Here is a 23,238-nt window from a genome sequence, read left to right as displayed (position 1 = left end):
ACTACAAATATTTATGTTAAGAGAATGAAAGTTCCTGCTACAAAAATATTTTTAATTGTAACACATTAAACACTTAAATGTTAAAGATTATGATTTATAAAGATTGTAAAACACTTGATTATGAAAAATCTTCATTTTCTGTCTGCTTTTATGTTCGTGGATCATACAGTTATATATTTAACATTTTTACTGTAAACAGCTGATTTATTATTCTTTGTTTCCTCTTTTTTCCACATAGTCTATCTTCTTGCCAATAGCAGTATTATAGAAGGCAAAGCAGATGATTGGAAAAAAAATGATAGAATTGAATTGACTATGAATACAAAGGTGTATTATGGAGGAGTTCCACCTAACTTCAGTGCTTCCAAGTTAGTTTCTCCCCCTGGTGTTAATATCAAACACTAATTGTTTGGCTTGTGTATTTGAAACAATAAAATAGTGAATTATATTTTCATATTTAACTTTTGAGTAAAGAATTTTATTAAGTACATTTAACAAAACTTATAATTTATATTAATAAAAGTCATAAACTTACTTCTGCTTTGTAATGACTTAAACTGATAAAACATTAAAGTTACCTAACTTAAATCCACTGTACACTGTAACAGTTTTGATCAAGTATTTGAAATAAATAGTGTTTTAACTATAACTTTAAGTACTATATCCTAGCTGATCCGATGAGTCCTGGTTTCAGGTGAAAGGCTTTCTTGGCACTGGAAGTAACAGATGTTTGTGTGATATTATTATTACAATCTTCTCTACCTTTACTCATATATTTTTATAATACTAGATAAATTATTCATAAAGAGACAGTTTTTGTTTCCCAAGTAGTTACTGTGAATTAATAGTTAAGCTTTTTTCTCCACAGTTGGCCAGATGTAGTGTTCCAGGGTTTTCATGGCTGTATGAGTGGACTTCAGATTGGATCAACTGTAGTCAACTTACTGAATGCTGAGGCTTATAATTTATTACCTGGATGTGAAGATGAGGTTAGGAATATTCTGATAAATAATAAGAAGTGTAATTTGTTGCCTAGCCATGAAATTAAGTAAAAGAAACTGTATATAGGTATGTTTCTATTGAGTGCATTGCACATTCTTTGTAAAATGATCCTTATATTATGATGTAAACACCTTAAGGTGAACTAGAAATTACTGGCTTTCATTAATATTTCAGGCTATTAAAATTGTAAGGTTCACAGGAATGGGATACATAGAAATGAAAGGTCAACCTTTGGAAAGGGAATCCAATTTCAGCTTCACATTCTTGACCAAGCAGGAAAATGCCCTGTTGTTGCTGTCAACTTTTGAGGGAAGTGGTGAGACGGAGGTGGAGAATGTAAGTAATGAGCAAAAAAGATGCACAGGATTTGCAAGTAACGTTGTTTGTAACATGTAAATAGAAATAGTTTTATGTTTATGATTCAGCTTCAGATTATGTATGTGTGTATGTGTTTTTATAACTTATCAAGGAATAGTGGAGTGCAGTTATTAGTAGTTTTGTTATTGAAATCTCTTTATGAATGCTTTTATTTTAAAACTAGTTTAAAGTTGATACCTTAAGTTTTCTTCTTTTGCCATAAAATTAATTCAGAGATAATAATTTTCTAATTCTACTTTTGGTATGAAGTATCCCTAAAATGCAGTCCTCGGTTCAACAGACCCTGCACAATTGTTGTTGTACAATAATTCTATATTGCCATAACCCTTCTTTTATTCCTCTATAATTTAGTGACAAATATTTCTGTGGTTGTCTTTTTCTGAGCAAATATACAGCATTGATTGTATGGATCTTCCAGGCCTGACCATTGAAACAGTATAAAGTGTTTTAGGACTGCATCACAGAATTAAATTTATTTTGTTTCTTTTAATATGTAGTTATAGCAAGAAATGGTGGATGTGTAGCCTGGCATTGTTGTGAAATTAGACCAAAATCTGTTGCCTTTTGCTTAATTTTATTGTAAAAGAACACCAGGGGCATAGATCCTGGGGAGATGGGGTTATACATTCCCCCTTCATTTTAGGTGGGGGGTATGGTGCATACAATCATCCTCCCTACAGTTTGGTCTGTTGAATTGTTTTATTGCATCACAGGCCTACGAATTGTGTGTTTGTTCTTGTGATTTACGTGTTCTTACCAATCGAATTACATAATTAGGCCTAGATGTAGGCTTTTTCAGTAGCCGAAATGTACATCTTTAATATAGGCGTGCTTCTAAGCTTTTCGATCTAAGCGATAGTTTATAAGTATCAGTCAGTAGGCCTAAATATACATGCAAGGTTTGCAAGCACGATCACAGAATCTACCTACGTCTTGTATGTAAAGTAAGATTAAGTAAACTTTTCATCACAACAGATTGAACAGAGCATGAAATTCGAAAATATTACTCCCAAGCGTAAACTCCTGTGATCGAGATCTGGCAGGCCATTTGTAGCTTGTAGCTGCATAAATCTTATGTGTATATTGTGAGGTTGTCCTACACTATTTGTTCTTATGCATATCTAGCCGATTTTATTGTCGAACACCTTACTCTTCTTAGCTGCCAAAGTCACTGACCATAGTGTACGTTTGGTGTACAGTTAACGACAGGTTTGGGCCAATTGGATCCAGGCGTACCCTACATCACCCCTCTCCACTCCCTTTAGTCTGAGCCTCGAGTTTACAACAGGGCTCATTAGACCTGTGTTTGTGGTCCTCATTAATCCATGAAATTTCAGATTATCACTGCCCTCTAATAAAGTGCTGGTGCTTCATGGTAAAAGAACAATATATTCTCTCATCATACATAGTAAAAATATTGTATTTTCTTGTATAATTAGAACACAAAAGGAGTGATTTCAACAGCCTGAAGCCTCTACTCGAATTGTAGTGCTAGTTTTTGTTTAGGTGTTTTTTATTTAATAGACGTGCTTTTTGACATTATATCAGAACCTGTTTGCTTTTTGATGAGCTTTAACAGAAATATAATATATTTGTGATTGTTTAAGTATTTTTCGAGAAACTTACAATTACTTGTGTTGTAACTACCACACATTTTTGTCCCAGCAATGCCCTGGCGGTCAGTCGGCTCGGTAGTCACTGTGAGGTTCGTGCGTTCGACTTAAATACATTGTACAGTTCAGTCCTACTTCCATTCTGTACTATCTTTGTTCGTTGTACATTAGAGTTTTTTCAATAAAGACTGTATTTTAGCCTGTTGAATCATCTGGGAAACAGATTCCAATTATGACAAGCAAGCGTCTGAAACTTTCCAATATTAGACAGTTCTGCAAGCCAGTTACTAGTATTACAAGTGACAATGCAGATGCAGATAGTCCATCAACCTCAAGCAAAGGAATAGAAACTAGCCATACAGAGGAAATACCATGTTCATCAGAGGACGAGTCTGAAAATGCTTGTGCAACTATTGCACATCATGAACCACCAGATAGTTTTGAAACAAGTTTGTGCAGTAATGAAAAACTCCACAGAAACAGTGTGGAAAGCCATATCATCCAGATGCACAACTAATACCATGACAGAAAGCAAAATTGCAAAATATCAACTTCCAGGGCAAGTAGTTTGATGAGTTCCCATGGCTGCACTTTGACAGTCAGACTCAAAAAGTCATATGCTTTCATTGTGCCAAGGTGGGAAATAGAAGCCTTTATACAGGGAAATTGGAGAGGCCAGTGGAGTATACCTTCATATTCACCAGTTTTTGCAACTGGAAAAAGGCAAAACAGAAATTCAGCACAGATTTGCTATATCTCCAGAAGGTTAACTTGATGTAACTCCAGTGACTGTCCAGCTACATGATGGAAAAAAGAAGCAGCAGGAAGAATGCAAAAGAATTCTAGCCAAAATATTCAGAAGTTTACATTTCCTACTGCGTCAAGGTTTAGCATTACGTGGACATACTGATACGGAGGGGAACTTCCTGCAGTTAATGAAGCTCCTGGAAGAGGAAGATCCTGAGTTGACAGCCTACTTGTCAAAGAAAACCACATTCACCTCACCCTAGGCTCAGAATGAAATAATGGAGATGTTCAGCCATCAAATACTGAGAAACATAGCACACGAACTACCACGCATTTGCAGACCCCCCAGAAGGATCACGGTTGATGGCTCAGCACACCATTCTGTAACAGCTAGAGATTACTACAGAAGCCAATATTTTGAATTTGTGGACACAGTCATAGAACATCTGAACACTAGATTCAATGCAGACAACAATGACTTGAGGCAATAACTGGCACTTGAGAACATGATCACATCTGGCAAGATATGTAGATATAAACTTATCAAGGGTAATTACTAATTTTATTAATATTTGAAAATGTAATTCATGCAATGAAAGTTATTAGTAACCTTGTCAAGTATAATGGCCATCTTTTATACTGTGCAGTGTGCAGGAATAAATTCATGTGGCAGTTAATTTGTGACACATTTGTCTTTATTCTATTAACATTTTGAAAACTGTTCACGACACCTCACTTATACAAACCTACATGGATACCTTGAAGTATCATAGCAACAAGATTACTTTGACTGCATGTTTACAGCTTTCAGGTTCACATAATCAGAGATTACCAATTTGCAAATTGAACAGTCCACATAAGTGGTTGTAAAAATCATCCCCCCATCATCAGGTGTAAAAAATCTACACCCCTGAAGAATACAAATAATGAATGTTTTCTAACGATAAAGAAATTAAGTAAGAATGCAGGCATCCACATGTCTGTTTATTTAAAGTTAGCTCATGAGTTGAAAACATATCTGAGTTTTCCTGGAAAATTAAATTCAAATTCTTAATCCTGTGTTATTGATCCTAACATCTGTAATCAATGTTTACCCACCATTCATGCAGCTTGAGGACTTGTGGTTAAGATTGTGGAAGACTACTCAGGTAAGAAATAACTTTTGTTTGTGGTAGGTTTTAATAAATCATAAAGAAAACTCGACTTATGGCAAAGGGATTTCTTTTATGTAACAAAACCAGTTATTCATGTAGCAGTAGATTAACCCTTGTACAAGAAGTTCCAACTTCTTTACTGTAAATTTTATTTTACATATTTGACTTTATAATTTTTGTTTTTAAATCATAATTTCAAAGTGTGCCCTGCCATATTCAGTATTTTTTTATTTCAACTGGTGACAGAGGCTTTTTTAAATTTTGTTTTCCTGTAGAATTACTATTCTGTTGCTGTGGTAAATGGAAAGTTAGAGACAAGGTTGAATGCAGGGAAGGGTGAAAAGTTACTTGAGTCCAGTAAACCAGTCAATGATGGGAAATATCATACAGTTACCTTACTGAAGGATAGGCGCTAGTAAGTATAACCACTGTTTCTTTAGATAAAAAACAAACATTTCTAATCATGAGATTTAGCATTTAATTGATCAGAACAATAACTAGCTTTGGAAGATGTCTTGTGATAGCATCTTCATCAATCAGTGTTAAAATAACTTGTAGAACCATGTTAAGGATTTGTTTTCAAAATTATATTGTATTATATTATATTCTATTTTAAATATTCTATAGCAATATTTCAAAATAACTTAGACCTAACTGAAAAATAAATATATATTTATAACTAGATCAGTCATATAACATTATTCTACTGAGTTAGTACATTTATTGGGAGTTATGGAAAAACTTGATTGCATTTAAATAAACATAGTAAAGAATAATCAGGTGCTACAGTTGTGTAGCTGTTTGAATTATTTTAAAATATTTTTTCATTAAATGTGTTATTATTAGTGTGAAGTTAAGAATTGATGATGAGACAGTAGGAAGTGATGAAGGTGTGCGGCTTAGAGGATCAAGAATTGATGCACCTGTAAATGGAGGTTTATTTTTTGGTGGAGTGAGAAACAATATGACAGTGAGTCAGATGACAGCTACTGTGAAGAACTTGACAGGAATTATTAAAGATGTAATTTTCAACAATAGGTAAGATCTACCTTAGGAGTTTATATGGATAAAAATGTTGAGGTATATTTTATTTCAAGAATGACTGTTTGACTATTTTCAGACTCGTCATGGAGATAATATCAGTAGGAAATATCTTTGAAAGACATGCTTTTTATCTACATGAGATTTCAATGCCAATCATGAGATTATGCATCATCAGTAGTGGACATATTGTAACTCATGCTTGTGTATTAATGTGTTTTTCTAACACAAACCATTGACGTACCATCAATAGTGAACATTTTTGAAATTTACTTTTATGTATAAACAAAATTTATAACACCATCTGTGGATGCATCAATTATGAAATTCGTGTTTGTGTGTCAATATTTTTTTCACTAATCATAGATAGTTCATCAGTAGTTGAACACGTTTGCTGTTTGTAATGGATACATTTCTTTGCAAGTGATATGAACTTTTTGGTGTATAAATATCATTTTGTGTTTACTTTTCTTTTAATGTTTTGGATACCTCTTTTTATGTACTTTTAAATTTTAATTTACTGCAGTAAATTATAAGAATTTCTATTGTTTTCTGTGAATTAATAAAAGTATCAAAGGACAAAATAAATATGGGAATATTTTAAATAAATGTTTGTTTGTTTTTGTCATACTAAGAAAAATACAAAATTCAGAATAAATTGTTCACTAAACCATTTTGTCATATAAGTAATTAAGTTTTGTCATAAGAAAAGATCATAAAGTTCTATGATGAAAGTCTATATCACATCATGAATTCTGATAAACTATCATATAATTGGCATTTCCAGATTATTTCTATTCAACAACCCAATTCGATTTGTAGGAGTAGGAATTGATCACAGTGAAGAAGAGAATGTGTCCAAACCCATTAGGGACTTCCCTCTTCTTTCTCAGGCCACAAAGCAGTGTGCAGATATGGGAGATTATTCTATTGAGAAGCATGCAGCAAAGTTTGGAAATGCTCTTGAAAGCTACACACTCTTGAGAGTAAAAAGAAACACTTTTAGAAAAAAGTGAGATAAGAATTTGACTGTCTTTCTTACAATTTCCTGAATGATAATCTTTCATAACGTTTATCAATTTAGACATTTTTTTCCTTATTTTTATATTGATATCATTGATTATCAGTGTGACATTTGATGTCAAAATATTATTAAAACTTTTTTTTCTTAAATTTTAAAATTTGGAATTTTCAATGAAGGCTTCAAACACATATTCATATACAACAAGTAATACAATTTCACAAAGTGTACCTTATTTAATACTAATATATTGTTACCATAGGCATGTTTTAATCCAGGACTAATAGTTTTAGGATATAACAGGTAATATTACGTTACACATCATTTGCTGTAGGCACTAAGATTACATTAATAACTTATAGGAAATTCAAAGAAACTTAGTGTTGATTATTTTATGTGCACAATAGAAATGATTTAAATTATAGAAGCTGTGCAAGGGAGGCTGGGCTTGATCTAGTGGCTAGCATGCTTAGACTGTGAATTTGATGATTCATGTTGTGTATCTAGTGATTGCAAAGATCTGCTCTGCACTTTGAGGATATTGCTTATAACAGTGATAGTAAAATATCACACACACACAAATTTTTGCACAGCTTTGTTTGCATGAAGTTTCTGAAACAATGAAATGAAAGCTTTTCAACATGTTTGGCATTAGAAATGCAAATTACTCTGGATAAAATATGTACCTTTTTTTAATTATAATTATTGCCAAAGTAGTAGTTTCTAATTTTATGAAACTGCACTTAAGAGTAAAGTAAAATCAAATCATAATAAAACAGGCAATATAATGAAGTAATGACACAGGTTAAATATGTCCATATGACAAATATAGATTTAATTAAAAACAGATAATAAAGTTTAGGACTCAACTATGTTGATGAAATAAATAACCATTAAATTATTAAGAATTCAATATTGAATAGATATAATTAAGTTACAAACTTGAAGTTTGTAATCTTTATAATTCTCACAACTTCAATAAAAATGGTTTTTGTATTTTGTATATCACAGGTTTAAACTTTTATTTGACTTCCGTACATACTATCGTAACGGACTCTTTCTGTATGTACACAATGGTCGAAAAAAGAACTATCACTTTTCTGTCATGCTTCGTGAAGGAGCTGTTGTTGTTGATGTGTTTGATAAAAAGAATCGTAAACTTACTAGTCATGGAGATTTAGATGATGGGCAGTGGCACAAAGTAAGTACTTTGTGAATCTTATTACAACCAAGTTACCTTGTTATAACTTTAAAGATCTCATCAAGATCATATTACAATAACATGAATGCTTGCTAACACAATGACATAAATAATGGTGTGGTGTGAGAAAGTTTTTGTTGTGACTTCCAAAACCAAGTTTTTGACAGCAAGTCCATTTCATTAATCAAGTAGGTATTTGAGATTAAAGATGCTAATAGTTCCTGTATGCCTTTTATGAGCATTTTGATAAAAAAAAAAAAAAGGTAGTGTTTACAAACATGTTTTTTATCCAAGTACTTAACTTATTTTAGCTACAATAAACCATGTGATCACTAATTGTGTAACTGGGGAATTGTAAGTGATTAGTTCTTGGTTGGATTCAAGCTTTTAGTTATTGTTGAAGGAAAGTCAGACATGACAGCCATCAACATGGGTATTAACAATAAAATTGGTTGAAGAATGATAAAGAAAAAAATATTAATTTTGATTGACAAAACAGCAGTAATTTCTATAACATATCTAAATAAATGTTACGTTTTGATGAAACTAAATTTCTAATGGAGAATCTGCTGGAGAAAGAAATTGTAAGGCAATGTTTTTATTGACACTAACACACAAGCTTTACTGGAACCTAGACAATTCATTCTTAACTGAACTGAATAGAAACTTGTTTCTTTTACTAGTTCTTTAACCTTTTGTAAGTAAAACTAAAAAACACAATAAAATTGGTTGAACAAAGACCAAGAAAAATTTCCTGTTTAGAAATGTGACTGAAAAACAGAAATATTAACAGAAAATGAAGTAAGGCTTTTTTTTTCTCAGTTGTTCAAATATACAATGTTTGTTGTATTGGAAGACTACATAGACAAAAAAAAAAGTCAAGGAATGCTACACAAACAAAGTAAAAAAAAAAAAAGAGGGGTTTTTAGGCTTGGCTGATAATTAGTTTGAAATAGACTTTAAAACATTCTGGTGCCAGTATATTTTTTAAATGTGTATTATACAAAAAAAACTGACGTGAATATGTCAAGGACGGAAAGTTAAAAAATTGCAAAAAGAACAACAGTATTTTCTTATACAGTACTTGGCACATGGTTCTTGTTATTTGTATTTGAACATAACAGTTACATTAAACATTTGGAAAGGTGTGTGCAATTTTACTGTCATATCCAACTGAAAGTACTGTTTGTTTTGTAAACACCTTGGAATGCTGAAAACATGCCAAAGAGATGAAACATAATGCAGGAAATGGTATCCAATTCTTAAACATTTTTTGTGGTTTTATTTTAGAACCATTATTTGAATACATAAATATATCAAAATTAAGTCTGTATGCAAAACATTTGTAGCCAAACTGGTTTTAATGTGGTCTAGCAATTTGTCACTAGAGGGTAGCATAATATTCTCTAAAATTAAATATATTCACAATGTGAGACATTTGGTTAGGTGACATCATCTATAGCAACAAAAGTGTAAATTGGGTTCCTGTTTTAAACTATGAGTATGAGTTTTTAGAATAACTGTTTTTGATTGATTTTTTGGAATTAAGCACAAAGCTACACAATGGGCTATCTGTTCTCTGCCAACCACAGGTATCAAAACCCAGTTTCTAGCAGTGTCAGAAGGCAAGAATTGAATTGTTTGATTATCTTTTTATGGATTAGTAATAATACAAGAAAAAACATTATTTTTTAGTTGTTATGAAATAGTACTATTGCCTTCAGTTGTAATTGTTACTAATAATTATATTTACTATATTGCGTTAACTACATGTAATTACTTATACTAGTTATTTTTGTTCGAATAGAATGACTATACTGAATTTTATCTCTCAACCCACACTAAAGGTTCAGGAGGATATAACTAAGTTCTAAACAACGAATTATAATTAAACTTTATTCAGCTTATTTCACTTGGGGGTTGAAAAGTGAACTTCATCATTTCAGAAAAAAGGCACGTAGGGCCTGTGCAAAAGAAATCTAATGGGGAAAAACCTTAGATGTGAAAACAAGTGCAGCCACAAAGGATTAAGCATTTGACTTAATGAAATGAAAATTAGCAGCCAGACTAACAGCTACACTTTAGTGCTGATAATGATTTTACAGCAAATATTCATTCATGAATTAACCAGGTGACATTTTTTGTCCAACTTTGAGCACTATGGTGGGTTAAACAAAATATATTTAGGATTGCAAATCTAAAATAAGTCCAAAACAGACCTATACTTTACAGAATTATCCAGATTCTTTAAAACAAATGGTGATGATTTTTTCTCTATAAAACAGTGATAATAGTTTCCTTTATACTAAACCATAGAATTTAGATTAACAGCTTTATGTCATCACCCACATGCAATTGTTACAGCCATGTCAAGCATCATTATTTATGCTAACTGCTTAAGTTATTATCACAAAATGCTAAATAAGCTTTAATTAGGATAACTTCATAAAATTTAGAAAATCTTTGCTGAAAGTTGGCAGTGAATAATCAATAATAAATCTATCTGTATAATTTGTTTGAAATTCTGAATTAGGAACAACTTATAGTTTTGTTGCTCTAAATCAGCCATTTTTAATCTGATTCATAAAAAAAACTATAAACATTCAATCTTTACTCGTAGTTGAAGCTGTAGTAAAAGTGCTAGACTGATGACTTATGTGACTTTTTGCATGGGCATCTGTAAAATTTGTCAACTTTGACCAGTTTTTATTGGTTAACTTTGCACATTCAGCTTTTATTTACACCAAATGAGGCTCCCATCTGGAGGTTACAGAGTTCTATCAGTGTAGCAAATTGGAAAAAAAATCCATAAAAGTTAAGTATGTTTTTCTATCAAATAAAGAAGAGAAAAATAGAAAGACACTCAGTCAAAATGGCAGATACATACTTCTTAATGGATTGCCTTGAAATTTGGCATCTGAAGTAAGAGTCCAGTGGAGCACACCCTCTGAAAATGTGTTTAGTTTGGATCATAACAGCCTGAAGTACAGAAAGTTAGAAATTGCTAAACTATCACTCCTGTAAAAGAAACTACCACTTATCTTAATATAACCACAAAGTGAAAACATATACACAAACATAACATATTTATAAGACATCAAAACAAAATGAAGAAAAGGTTAGCCCCAACTTCGTAATTCATATCCCTTGGGGCTGGGGAGTAGTCCTACTGATTTGGAAGCTAAAAAGTTAAAGACCAAAGTTACTGTTATAGAAAATATAAATGTGCTTTTTGTGCAAGTATAGTCACAAAATGCTTTGACATACTCAACTGCACCATGTTTCTAAGCACAACAAAATGAAATGTTAAAGAGTAAAGGAGATTAATTATTCTACTGAGAGATTTTTCTCTCTCATTTAATAGTTGTTTTTAGTTTTTTGTTTTCTATTAGTTGACTTATTGCAATAGGTTCTAAATGACATCCTGTGATTGATTTAGAATATAATTTCTGATGTAAAAGGTTTGCTGCTGATTGATCATTGTTGTTTCTCTAGGTCGTAATTAATAAGTCAAAACGAAACCTCTACCTCACTATTGATAATGAAGAAACTCAATCAGTGAAAGTTCGCCGAAAGTTGAGGGTTCGGTCACTCACCTACATTGGTGGTGTATCCAGGCAAATGAGTTTAGGAGAAAGATTAGTAAGTATTTATTAACAAATAGTTATTTATGTCTTATAATTAGTGTAACATTATTCCTAAGGCTGTTTTTAGTGAATTTTTGTTTTTTTATCAAAGAAAAGGTAAATAGTGCTCTTTTTAGTCTAAGGTGGAAATTAATTAAACTTTTGTGTATTTTCTCAGTGTAAAGGTGAATTTTCATTTTAAAATCTTCTTTCAGACATTCTTTTCTTTTTTACTGCAGACTTCTAAAAGTTATGGTTTTGAAGTTTTTACTAATGCTTACAGTACACTTTTTAGTTTCTATGGTTAGATTTTGTTACAGGAACCATTAAAACTTGTCAGACATTTACTCTTTGTTCTTTGATCTCTTAAAGTTCACTACATGTAATATTTTCATTTCAGATTAAGGAGAATTTTAATGAATACACCCTAAAACCATATTTTAAACATTAAAAGCATTATTCATTGCTCTGTTAATGTTCAGATGTGTAGTGTGTTTGGTTCAGGTTCAAGTGGATTCAGAAACCTTAGGTTAAACACCTTTGTTTCATAACCTAAACTTTTTTTCAGTTTAGGTAAGAAATGTTTACTCATTGCTCTTTTGGTGTATAGTTTTTTTTATTTCAATGTAAGAGAAAGGACATTTTAAAAGGCACATTAAATTCTTTTATATCTGTCAGCATTAAATAGCTTTATTCATTGCTGTCTCAGTGTATTACTGTTCTTTTATTACTTGCAGGTTAAAGATAGTCTTAAAGGATGCATTCGCAATCTTCACATTAACAACAAATATCTTGATCTAGCTGCTGGAAGACCAGCTCAAGCTATTGGCCAGTGTTTAGCCCAGATTGAACCAGGGGCTTACTTTGGTGGAGATGCGTATGCTGTTTATGGTAAGTGTATTTGAGAACAAAGAAATGATACTATAAATATCTAGGATTTTTCCTCATTACTAGTTTATGAAAATATATTATTAACATGGAAATGTTCCATATTTATTTTGTCAAACGACTAATATAAACTAACCCTTCACTTCCACTCATTTTCTTTTTTTTCTTTTTCGTGACTGTTTGAAACATAATTATCAAGAATGAAGTTTTATGAAGCTGGAATTAAAAGACATGTTTGAAAAAATACTTTATAAAAAGAATAAACACTAAATGAAAAGATCAAACATGGAAGGTTGACTTTGCAACTACTGAATAAAAAGATTTTACAAGAATGGCTAACTGAATGACAGCTGACTAAAGACATTAACTCTATCTTTCTGGACATCTTTTACTGCTCATGTCATGAGGGCTTAGTGACTTAGATTCAAAATTTGATCAAATCAAACTCCTTTTTATTTATGTTTACCAATTAGTATTGCATAATGTTTCAGCTAATAATATATGTGAGCAACTCCTGGGTAATGTAATTTGATAATGTAACATGAGCTGCATGTACCCAAGTGATTTACAATTTATGATGCAAATTGTAGTTAGACATAGTTCAAATGGCAATAAAAACAATAAAATTTAATTATAAATCATGTATGTTCACATGAGTTATAAAGCTACTTAAGTTAAACAAATGTAGTTTCATGTTACGATATGAGGCCATTCTAGAAAGAAGGTACTTTTTTTGGGGGGTGGGGATATATGGCCAGTTAAATTGTTCAACCTTTTATAGAATTAGGGTACAGAAAATAACAGATAAAATATAATGTTTTACTGAAAATAATCATTTTAAATGTGTTTTGAAGATTTTACACATTATACAAATTTATAAAGCATTTTAACCTTAACTTGAAAATCACTTAGAACATGGACTTTTAAAACAGATGGTTATGAAATACTCTATATATCCACTGACAAATCTTTTTTTAGTTCATTATGAATACTTCACTAAAAAATGTTTGCCAAAAGACTGCTAAATTTCTCAACAAAAAACACACTATTAAAAGTGAGTAGTATCAAGTGTTTCAAGACTTTAAATGAGTACAAAGTGATAATATGGTCTGTCGGATCGACTGAGCCCATGTTGGAATGGTTAAACAAGAAAGATTAACTGAATGACTGCTGAGTAAGATTAAAGAAGTAAAGTATATGATCGAACAACCACTGAAAATGGGATTAAACATGGAAGATCTATCGAAAATGATATAAACAAGATAGAGTATTAGAAGAACTACCAATGAGTAAAACTAACTGAAGAGCTGGTGAAACACAGAATATAAAATATAGAAACCATTTAAAGAACTACTGAAGAAGATTAAACATGGAACATTGTCTAAAGAACTGCTGAAGAAGATTAGGCATGAGATACCATCTATCTAATGAACTACCAAATGAGGTTAGGCATGGAATACCATCTAAAAAACAACTGAAGAAGACAATTAAACAAGAGAACCTGAATTAAGAGCTACTGAAGAAAAAGGTTAAATTTGTTAAATACTGAAGAAGATGAAGGAAAGTGTGTCTAAAACTAAAATTTTTCATTATCTTGTACACAAATTTTTTGCTCATTTTCATAAATCCATTGCTTTTCCATTGGTTGAATGCCATACATCTCTCTGAGACTTTACCACTATTTTTGAATTTTTCTATAGATGACAATTTTAACATTGGAGATAGCTTATATGTCTACCTGGAGTTCAAGACCACACAGTTAAATGGTGTTCTGTTGAGTCTCAGTGATGGGACTGGAGCAGTTTCCTTCAGTATAGAGCTTCATAATGGAAAGGTTAGTGTAGAATGTTAAGTAGCAGCAGTTTTCCCATTTAAGGAATTATACATTCTGTTGTAGTTTATTGTTATTGTTAGCTGATTTTGTTTTCTTATGAACCTGACAGGCCTATAGCATTAATTTTCACACATCTTTGTCCATAAATAGGTTGGTTTTTCTTTAGCAATTTCCATTGTAAATTTGATATCTTAAGTTATGTTTCATATTATATTTTAAGAATAAGTGATAAAAAAGTCTACTTTCTTCATGACCTATCTGCTCTTCAGCTTTTGTGGGTTCTCTTTTCTTGCAATTTATATTTTAAATTTTGTTTATTTGGTTTATTTATAACAACACTTTTTTTAGTGATCTGGTTGTCTTTCAGCTCGTATAGGTAATTACTGCTTCCAATTTATATTATAAGTTTCATGAATTAAATTCTAATTTTGTAATAACTTTCTAATGAGTGATATAAGAAACCATTACCTTTTCTCTGATCTGGTTTCCCTTCTGCTTGTTTAGGTAATAGTGTCAGTGACTGTTGGAAAGAGAGCAGAAAAAATCCAAGTTATCAAGTCCTCCATGTCAAAGTATGACCTGTGTGACAGCAAGTGGCATCAGGTGACAGTCGATTACAATGAGAATGTTGTAACCTTAAAGGTGGACATGGAAGACTTAGTGTCTGGCTTTGGAAAAAGTAGTTCAGTCTTAAATCATTCACGCCATCCTTTGTATATAGGAGGTCTTCCTGGTATGTTTATTTGACATTTTCAATGACCATCTTATATTGCTTTTAGGATGTCATGTATGCAGTTTATAATCTGTCATACAACCCTAAATAACTGCTGCAGGATGTCTTGTGTAGTTTATATTCTGTAATAAAACCCTAAATAACTGCTGCAGAATGTCTTGTGTGGTTTATGTTCTGTAATAAACACAAAATAATTGCTGTGGGATGTCTTGTGTAGTTTATATTCTGTAATAAAACCCTAAATAACTGTTGTGGGATGATTTGTGTGTAGTTTATATTGTGTCGTAAAACCCTAAATATCTGCTGCGGAATGTCTTATATTTACTTTATATTCTGTCATAAAACCCTAAATGTCTGCTGCGGGATGTCTTATATTTACTTTGTATTCTGTCATACAACCCTAAATAACTGCTGCTGGATGTCATGTGTAGGTTTATATTCTGTCATAAAACCCAAAATAACTGCCACAGGATATCTTGTGTGTAATTTATATTCTGTAATAAAATTCTAAGTAACTGCTGCAAGATGTCTTGTGTAGTTCATATTCTGTTATAAAACCCTAAATAACATTTGCAGGATGTCTTGTGTGGTTTATGTTCTGTAATAAACACAAAATAATTGCTGTGGGATGTCTTGTGTAGTTTATATTCTGTAATAAAACCCTAAATAACTGTTGTGGGATGATTTGTGTGTAGTTTATATTGTGTCGTAAAACCCTAAATGTCTGCTGCGGGATGTCTTATATTTACTTTGTATTCTGTCATACAACCCTAAATAACTGCTGCTGGATGTCATGTGTAGGTTTATATTCTGTCATAAAACCCAAAATAACTGCCACAGGATATCTTGTGTGTAATTTATATTTTGTAATAAAATTCTAAATAACTGCTGCAAGATGTCTTGTGTAGTTCATATTCTGTTATAAAACCCTAAATAACATTTGCAGGATGTCTTGTGTGGTTTATGTTCTGTAATAAACACAAAATAATTGCTGTGGGATGTCTTGTGTAGTTTATATTCTGTAATAAAACCCTAAATAACTGTTGTGGGATGATTTGTGTGTAGTTTATATTGTGTCGTAAAACCCTAAATGTCTGCTGCGGGATGTCTTATATTTACTTTATATTCTGTCATAAAACCCTAAATGTCTGCTGCGGGATGTCTTATATTTACTTTGTATTCTGTCATACAACCCTAAATAACTGCCACAGGATATCTTGTGTGTAATTTATATTCTGTAATAAAATTCTAAATAACTGCTGCAAGATGTCTTGTGTAGTTCATTTTCTGTTATAAAACCCTAAATAACATTTGCAGGATGTCTTGTGTAGTTTATGTTCTGTCATAAAACCCTAAATAACTGTTGTGGGATGTTTTGTGTGTAGTTTATATTGTGTCGTAAAACCCTAAATGTCTGCTGCAGGATGTCTTATATTTACTTTATATTTTGTCATAAAACCCTAAATAACAGCTGCTGGATGTCATATGTAGGTTTATATTCTGTACAAAACCCTAAATAACTGCTGCAGGATATCTTGTGTGTAATTTATATTCTGTAATAAAATCCTAAATAACTGCTGCAACATGTCTTGTATGTAGTTCATATTCTGTCACAAAACCCTAAATAGTTACTGCAGGATGTCATGTGTAGTTTATATTCTGTCGTAAAACCCTAAATAACATCTGCAGGATGTCATGTGTAGTTTATATTCTGTTGTAAAACCCTAAATAACATCTGCAGGATGTCATGTGTAGTTTATATTCTGTAATAAAACCCCAAATAACTGCTGCTGGATATCTTATGTGTAGTTCATATTCTGTCATAAAACTGTAAATCTGCAGGATATCTTAGGTGTAGCTTATGTTCTCTCATAAGAACACCAAATTATCATGACTGTCATCAGAGGTTTTCTTGGTATGTGTATTTATTTTTTATCATAAAGTAGTTTGCTATTTTGTTCATTTGAAGAAATTCATCTATGTTTCCATTAAAACATTCTTTATTTCTAATTGCTTTATCATGACAGATTTTAACATGAAATATTTTTCTGTTTTTCAGAGAGTGCACCTAAAGGATCTCTCCAAATTCGAGACAACTTTAAAGGGTGCTTGAGAAAACTATCCATCAATAGTAGAAGACTGGATTGGATTCACATGGTTTCACTTCAGAATGTTTTGCCCGATTCATGTCCATCTTTCTAATCTTGACTTGTTCAAATTTTTCTGTTTTAATTTATGCATAAGATATGTGTAAAGATAACACTAAGGTCTAAGTGATTCGAATTACTAATGGTGCTACTTAATTTTTTAACCTGTAATTTACTAATTCTGATGTAAAATTTATTATAAATAACATTCAACCCAGTTAAATGATAATTTACTTTAAAACATAAACATAAGTTCACAGTGTAAAAACCTCAATATGGTGAAAGAGGTTTATTTTGAAGTTATGCAGTCTTACCTTAAGTTGTCCAGTTTCAAGGTCCCTGTTACATATCTCAGGTAGCTCATGAATGTCATGTTTCCTAAATTAATAGGAACAGTGTAACATCTTTTCAGGTACAAAGATTTAATTCATGATTTTGAGTGTTGAAGATAAGAGAATTAACATATTTCATCTTTTCAAGATATAAAATTCAACACAGACTTGAAATATGAAATAAGTGGTAATGATAAATTTCTTTTTGTTTGGACCAGTATAATTTAAAACTTCAATTGTAGCATGACTTACAAAGTTCTTAGATTATTCTGACATTGTAAATAAACAATGTACAGTAAGTAGTCCACTTTTAAATTCTTCACTATCAATTTATATATATATATCCTTGTAGCTTCTATTGAGTCACTGCATTGTATCTCTTGAATGCTAATAATTTGTATCATCTAAATTATGAAGTAAATTAAGAAGGGAACTGACCTTGTAGGCTTTCAAAATGTGTAAAACAAAAGTGTAATCATAAAAGCCTATTTAGGAACTTACAAATCTCTTTTGTTTTTCTTATATGATATGTAGATTATCTTGAGGGCTTTTAAATTACAAATTATTATTTCCTTAAAATAATTTACAGTAAAATTGAAAGACTTAATTGGTTCATTATACGTTAAAAGTTATATTTTAGTTTTGATATAATCCTAAATATTTTATCAGAAAGAAAGTTGCTTTCCATGTACAACGTAAATTTATTTTGATTTAAAGCATAATGACAGACATTTTTAAATGAATTCTAATGATATAAACCTTTCTTTAATCAGAGTTTGTCAATCAATAATTGTAAATTTAAGAGTTAACTCAAGTTTGAAATAAAATTGCAAATTAGTTTCTTTTGTATCAAATATATTGAACTTAAATATTTGTAAATTACAGAAACTAGAACACTTATTTGCTGTTTTTTTGTGTTATTTAATGATGAAATAAATGTAGTGTTGTAATGTGTTCTGTTGTTGGGTAGGTTCTTTTGAATTATCTGATTAAAAGAAATTGCAAAATCCAGTAAATGTAACAATAAAAATTTAGCTTATTTCTTCTTTAACTTTCATTACCAGCTACTTGTAGGCTCAAGTGCACAAGCAACATTTCAATAGAAATTCTGAGAGTAATTATATGTATACCTAGCTCACAAATAAACTTACAGAATTTTCTAACTAATTGTTTGAGTTACTAAATAAATTAAATAAGTTTTACTTCTGACATTGAACTCACTGAATATTCATTAACTTAGCTGATTACTCATGTTTATAATAAGGTGATCTAGTATCTAAATATTAGATGAATCATCTCCATTATTTTCTCATCATTGTTAACATCTCTTTCTGGTAAACCTTTACATAAAATACCACACAATCCTCTGTTGATATAATAGATTAAACCCTTCTATGAAGTACCCATGAAACCTTCTACTGATATAGAACATGAAGATTCTGTTAACATGCCAGTTAAACCTTCTCAGTAAGTACTACATCAAAACTTCCATTGAAGAACCATGTGAAATCCTCTATTAATATATCATGTTAATCCTTACCATAAAGTACTGTGTAAAATTAAACTTTCCTGTTAAGTTATACGCCAAATCCCTTATCAATACACAATGTTAAAACTTCCCATGAAATATCGCATTATTAAACCCTCCAAAAATATTACTCTGTGACATTTCTCATTAACATATTACATTAAATCCTCTTATAATATGCATGAAACACTAACAGATGTTGGAAGAGCTGTGACATACTTTTTAACCCTTTCTCAGCTGTCAGTACACCTTTGTTAGATAAATGTATCGAAATTGTAAAGTTTAAAAAGGACCATATATACATTGATAATTTATGTTTCACTATGCTAGGAATTTTGTATACTCAGAAATTAGCCACATTAAGATGTTGTTAACACTATATATATATTAATTTTATTTCAATTAATTTTTCTTCTTTACTTTGGAAATAAGCCCCCAGTGGCTCAGCAGTATGTCTGCAACGCTAAAAACCGGGTTTCGATAACCATGGTGGACAAAGCACAGATAGCTCATTGTGTACCTTTGTGCTTAATTCAAAAACAACAACAACAACATAGTACTTTCAAATATAAGTGCTTTGTAAATCAGTTACCTTTCCGCAAGCAGTGAAGAATGATTTAGATGTGAGACGTGGGCTTGAGTACCCACATCTCGTTCTCCTAATTTATATTTCTGTATCTATTGATAGACGGTGTATCCCCACTGCAATGTGGGCCCCGTTTTACAGTCACTTCCTAAACCTAGGGTACATTTTAAAAACCCACATTATAGTTTGTACCCTGAGATCTTTTCAATGAGTGCGGCGTGTTTTGTTTCGGCTTGTTTCTTAAGGTACAACAAACATAATGGTTAAGGGCTAAATCACTGATCGTTATAATGGAGGTTAAGGAGTGGAAATTAGATTTTTTTTAGATCACAAGTAAACATTAATTATATGAGTTAACAAATAAATGATAATAAACAATAATAATGTATTCAGATGTATTAAATGTTCAGTGGTCCATTTTCTCAGTACAATATGAATGGAGGGAGTACCATACCATTGTACGCCATATTGACCTGGCGACAAAGATCCTATGACTATTCCAAAATCAACTTTCTTTACATCACTTTATTACAGAAGTTGGTGTATTGATACCTTATCCACAGCAATATTGCCATCTATTCACTCTTGTCTCTCTGATGGTGGTTCGTATTAAAGTTATTCTTATTGCGGCTTAAATGTAGCATTAATTTCTTCCTCTGATTTTTTCACAACTTGATAAACATTATTTTTGCGTTTTGATTCACTGATTTGTTTTTCCCTACATTATACATACTTTTTTCTCCCAACCTTTGAATACAATATTCCTGTATTTTGGCTTTCAACGTAGGAGCGAAATACGTAAAAAGTCGGTTTTAATACATTTCTAATCTTCACTCAACAATAAATGATAACAACCGAGACTGTTCTTTGGCTTGTATAGTCCTTCATACCGTTCACAGAATGGTCTCAAAGTATCGAGAACATTCACGGATTGGATATTTAGGATGCCCTATAAATTGAGTTTAATTTTTCTCTACATTTTATGGAAAAGGTTACATAAACAGGGTAGGGTGCAGTTGTACCACAGAAAATATGTAGAGGGTTAATAAAGTAGTTCCTACATGTTAGTGCAATAGTGTGGCGGGATAATTCATCTCATCCAAAGTTATACTTGTATGAAATACACCTGTCATCTTGTGAAGCCACAATGTCGCGTGATAGGCTGATAGCAATTTTCCAGGTAGAAAGTATTAAATACCAGACAACAGATCACCGTTTTAAAAAATTGTAAGAATGAAAAGCTATTATCTACGTTCCAAAGACATCACATGGCCTGGTGATTAAGGCGCTCGATCCGCAAACTGTAGAACATGGGTTCGAATACCATCATTGAACGTGATCATTTTTTCAGTTATGGAGGGTGTTATATGTGAGAGGAAATTTCACTATTTATTTATAAAAAGTTGAAAGATATAGTGTTGTAGGGATGATTTATTTATTGCTATACACTCCTATACTTTTGTTTGAATTCTTTTTGGTAACGTCTCCACTGAATATCAGTGTATTCGATGAATGTCTGTAGCAAAAATTAATATTACGTGTATTGGTTTTATTTTTAATCGTTCACGTCGTACACAATATAAAGGTTGGCTCCCTAAAGACGCCGATTGTATAGTACACAAGGTATTGAGTATCTACCTGTTACAGTCATCTAATGTTTATCTATTATTGGTTAGTTGTTCTTGTTTTGTCTGTACTTAAGCTTTTTAAACGAACACCTCATTACTGTGACAAAGCTAACTTCAAGGGGTAATGGTAACATCGTTTAAACAAGAATTATTTTTTTTTTATTACTACTAGTTTTATGGTTAAGCGATGGCGTCGTCCAAAAGCACACAGAGTGGACTTAGGTTCAAACTGACGTTAGTGATGAAGTATAATAGTTGTTTGTTTATTTATTTTTGAATTTCGCGGAAATACACACAAGGGCTATCTGTGCTAGCCGTCCCTAATTTAGTAGTGTAAGACTGAAGAGAAGGCAGATAGTCTTCACCGCCAACTCTTGGGCTACGCTTTTACCAACGAAAGGCCGAGCATGTTTGGTGTGACGGGAGATTCGAACCCACGACCGTCAAATTACGAGTCGAGCGCCTTAACCACCTGGCCATGCCGGACCGTACAGTAGTTGTGGAGTTATCTCGACTGAAACAACAAGAAAGATAAACTGTTTGGTGAGTTGGTTTGGTATCTCAGTGAAGGTTTCTTGCCTTATTCTGAGACTTGTTGGGTAGAGAAAGAAATGACAGTGAGTGGAAATCATCTTTTAAAGTAAAACTTTCTGATGTTGTTGAATTTTTAGCATATTTATATAATGTCCATTAAGGAACTTAATCATCCCAACGTAAAGAGTGTACAGATTTTATCATTATCTATAAATATACGGTCATAATAGCAGTTATTGACATGAATATTGCTCAATTCACGTTATTCAACTAGTTCCATATGGGTGTATTGGCGTTAAGTCATAGAAAGGAACGTTGGCAATTCCATACTTTACTGAAATAGCTTTAAGTTTTTACGATAGTTTAATCTAAGTTGTAATAGGGAAAATTTTTAATATGGTGAATACAAATAGTTTTATCTCCTGTTGGTTTAATCTTCAGTTGCAATTAATCAAAAATGTATAACAGCTCCGTGCATAGAATGACATGCCATTACTTTAGTTACATTAATTTTGTTAATTACTTTAGTTGTCATATTTACAATTTTGCTACTTCTTTGTTTCATTCTTTTCGAATGTGATATTTCTCGTTTCTTATCATAACTTATACGTTTTGTCTAAGTCTTAGGGTTAATTTTATTTAATATTTAGATAAACAACTTTTTCAAGCATGATTTAAGTACAAAACAAACACTAACTAGCTAAAATCAATTTACAAAATACACACTTAATTCTCATATTGGTTTCGACAAATCACGCACTTAATTTTTAAGGGCATGTTCTTTTAACATCATTTGTAGTAAGCACATAGTTCCTCAAAACGTGATTGTTTAACTTCGTTTATTATTCTCGCCTATCCGTTTTGTAAACTGGCAATGCGTGTGTTGTGTTCCATGCTAATACAATGGTTTTAAATTATTTTTCTTTTTATTATATTTAACTGGGTTATTTTAATTATAGTAGTAATATTTCTTACAAGATGTTGTACGATTTTGTCACTCATTTAATTCGTTATTTTGTATCTTCATAAACATTAGTTGTTGTTGGTTTTTGCTGTTATGCTTCTTTAATATGGAAACAGTTTTATGTATCATAAAATTTTATCTCAAAGTTAAACTGGTTACCAAACGTGTATGTGTATTCTATATACTGTATATTCTACTGTTCTTATTGCTATCAGCCCCCAGTAGCTCAGCAGTATGTCTGCGGACTTACAACGCTAAAAACCGGTTTTCGATAGCCGTGG

General features: G+C 31.6%; 1 protein-coding gene across 1 annotated transcript in view; it reads left to right on the top strand.

Annotated features, from left to right (window-relative positions):
- Positions 1-18,665, top strand: part of LOC143236422 (laminin subunit alpha-1-like) — a 144,926-nt gene extending 126,261 nt beyond the window's left edge. The window contains 13 exon segments of the mRNA XM_076474685.1: positions 239-368; positions 869-989; positions 1,177-1,338; positions 4,850-4,888; positions 5,170-5,309; positions 5,741-5,932; positions 6,723-6,947; positions 7,968-8,157; positions 11,653-11,799; positions 12,521-12,674; positions 14,372-14,505; positions 15,010-15,238; positions 17,298-18,665. Of these exon segments, the coding sequence (XP_076330800.1) occupies positions 239-368; positions 869-989; positions 1,177-1,338; positions 4,850-4,888; positions 5,170-5,309; positions 5,741-5,932; positions 6,723-6,947; positions 7,968-8,157; positions 11,653-11,799; positions 12,521-12,674; positions 14,372-14,505; positions 15,010-15,238; positions 17,298-17,440 (2,006 nt within the window). The 3' untranslated portion in view covers positions 17,441-18,665.
- Positions 18,666-23,238: the final 4,573 nt, after the last annotated feature.

Source organism: Tachypleus tridentatus, chromosome 13 (assembly GCF_004210375.1).
Source record: "Tachypleus tridentatus isolate NWPU-2018 chromosome 13, ASM421037v1, whole genome shotgun sequence".
In the NCBI taxonomy this organism is placed as follows: domain Eukaryota; kingdom Metazoa; phylum Arthropoda; class Merostomata; order Xiphosura; family Limulidae; genus Tachypleus; species Tachypleus tridentatus.
The sequence above is the reverse complement of the archived record's forward strand: the minus strand, read 5'-3'. Positions and strand labels throughout refer to the sequence as shown.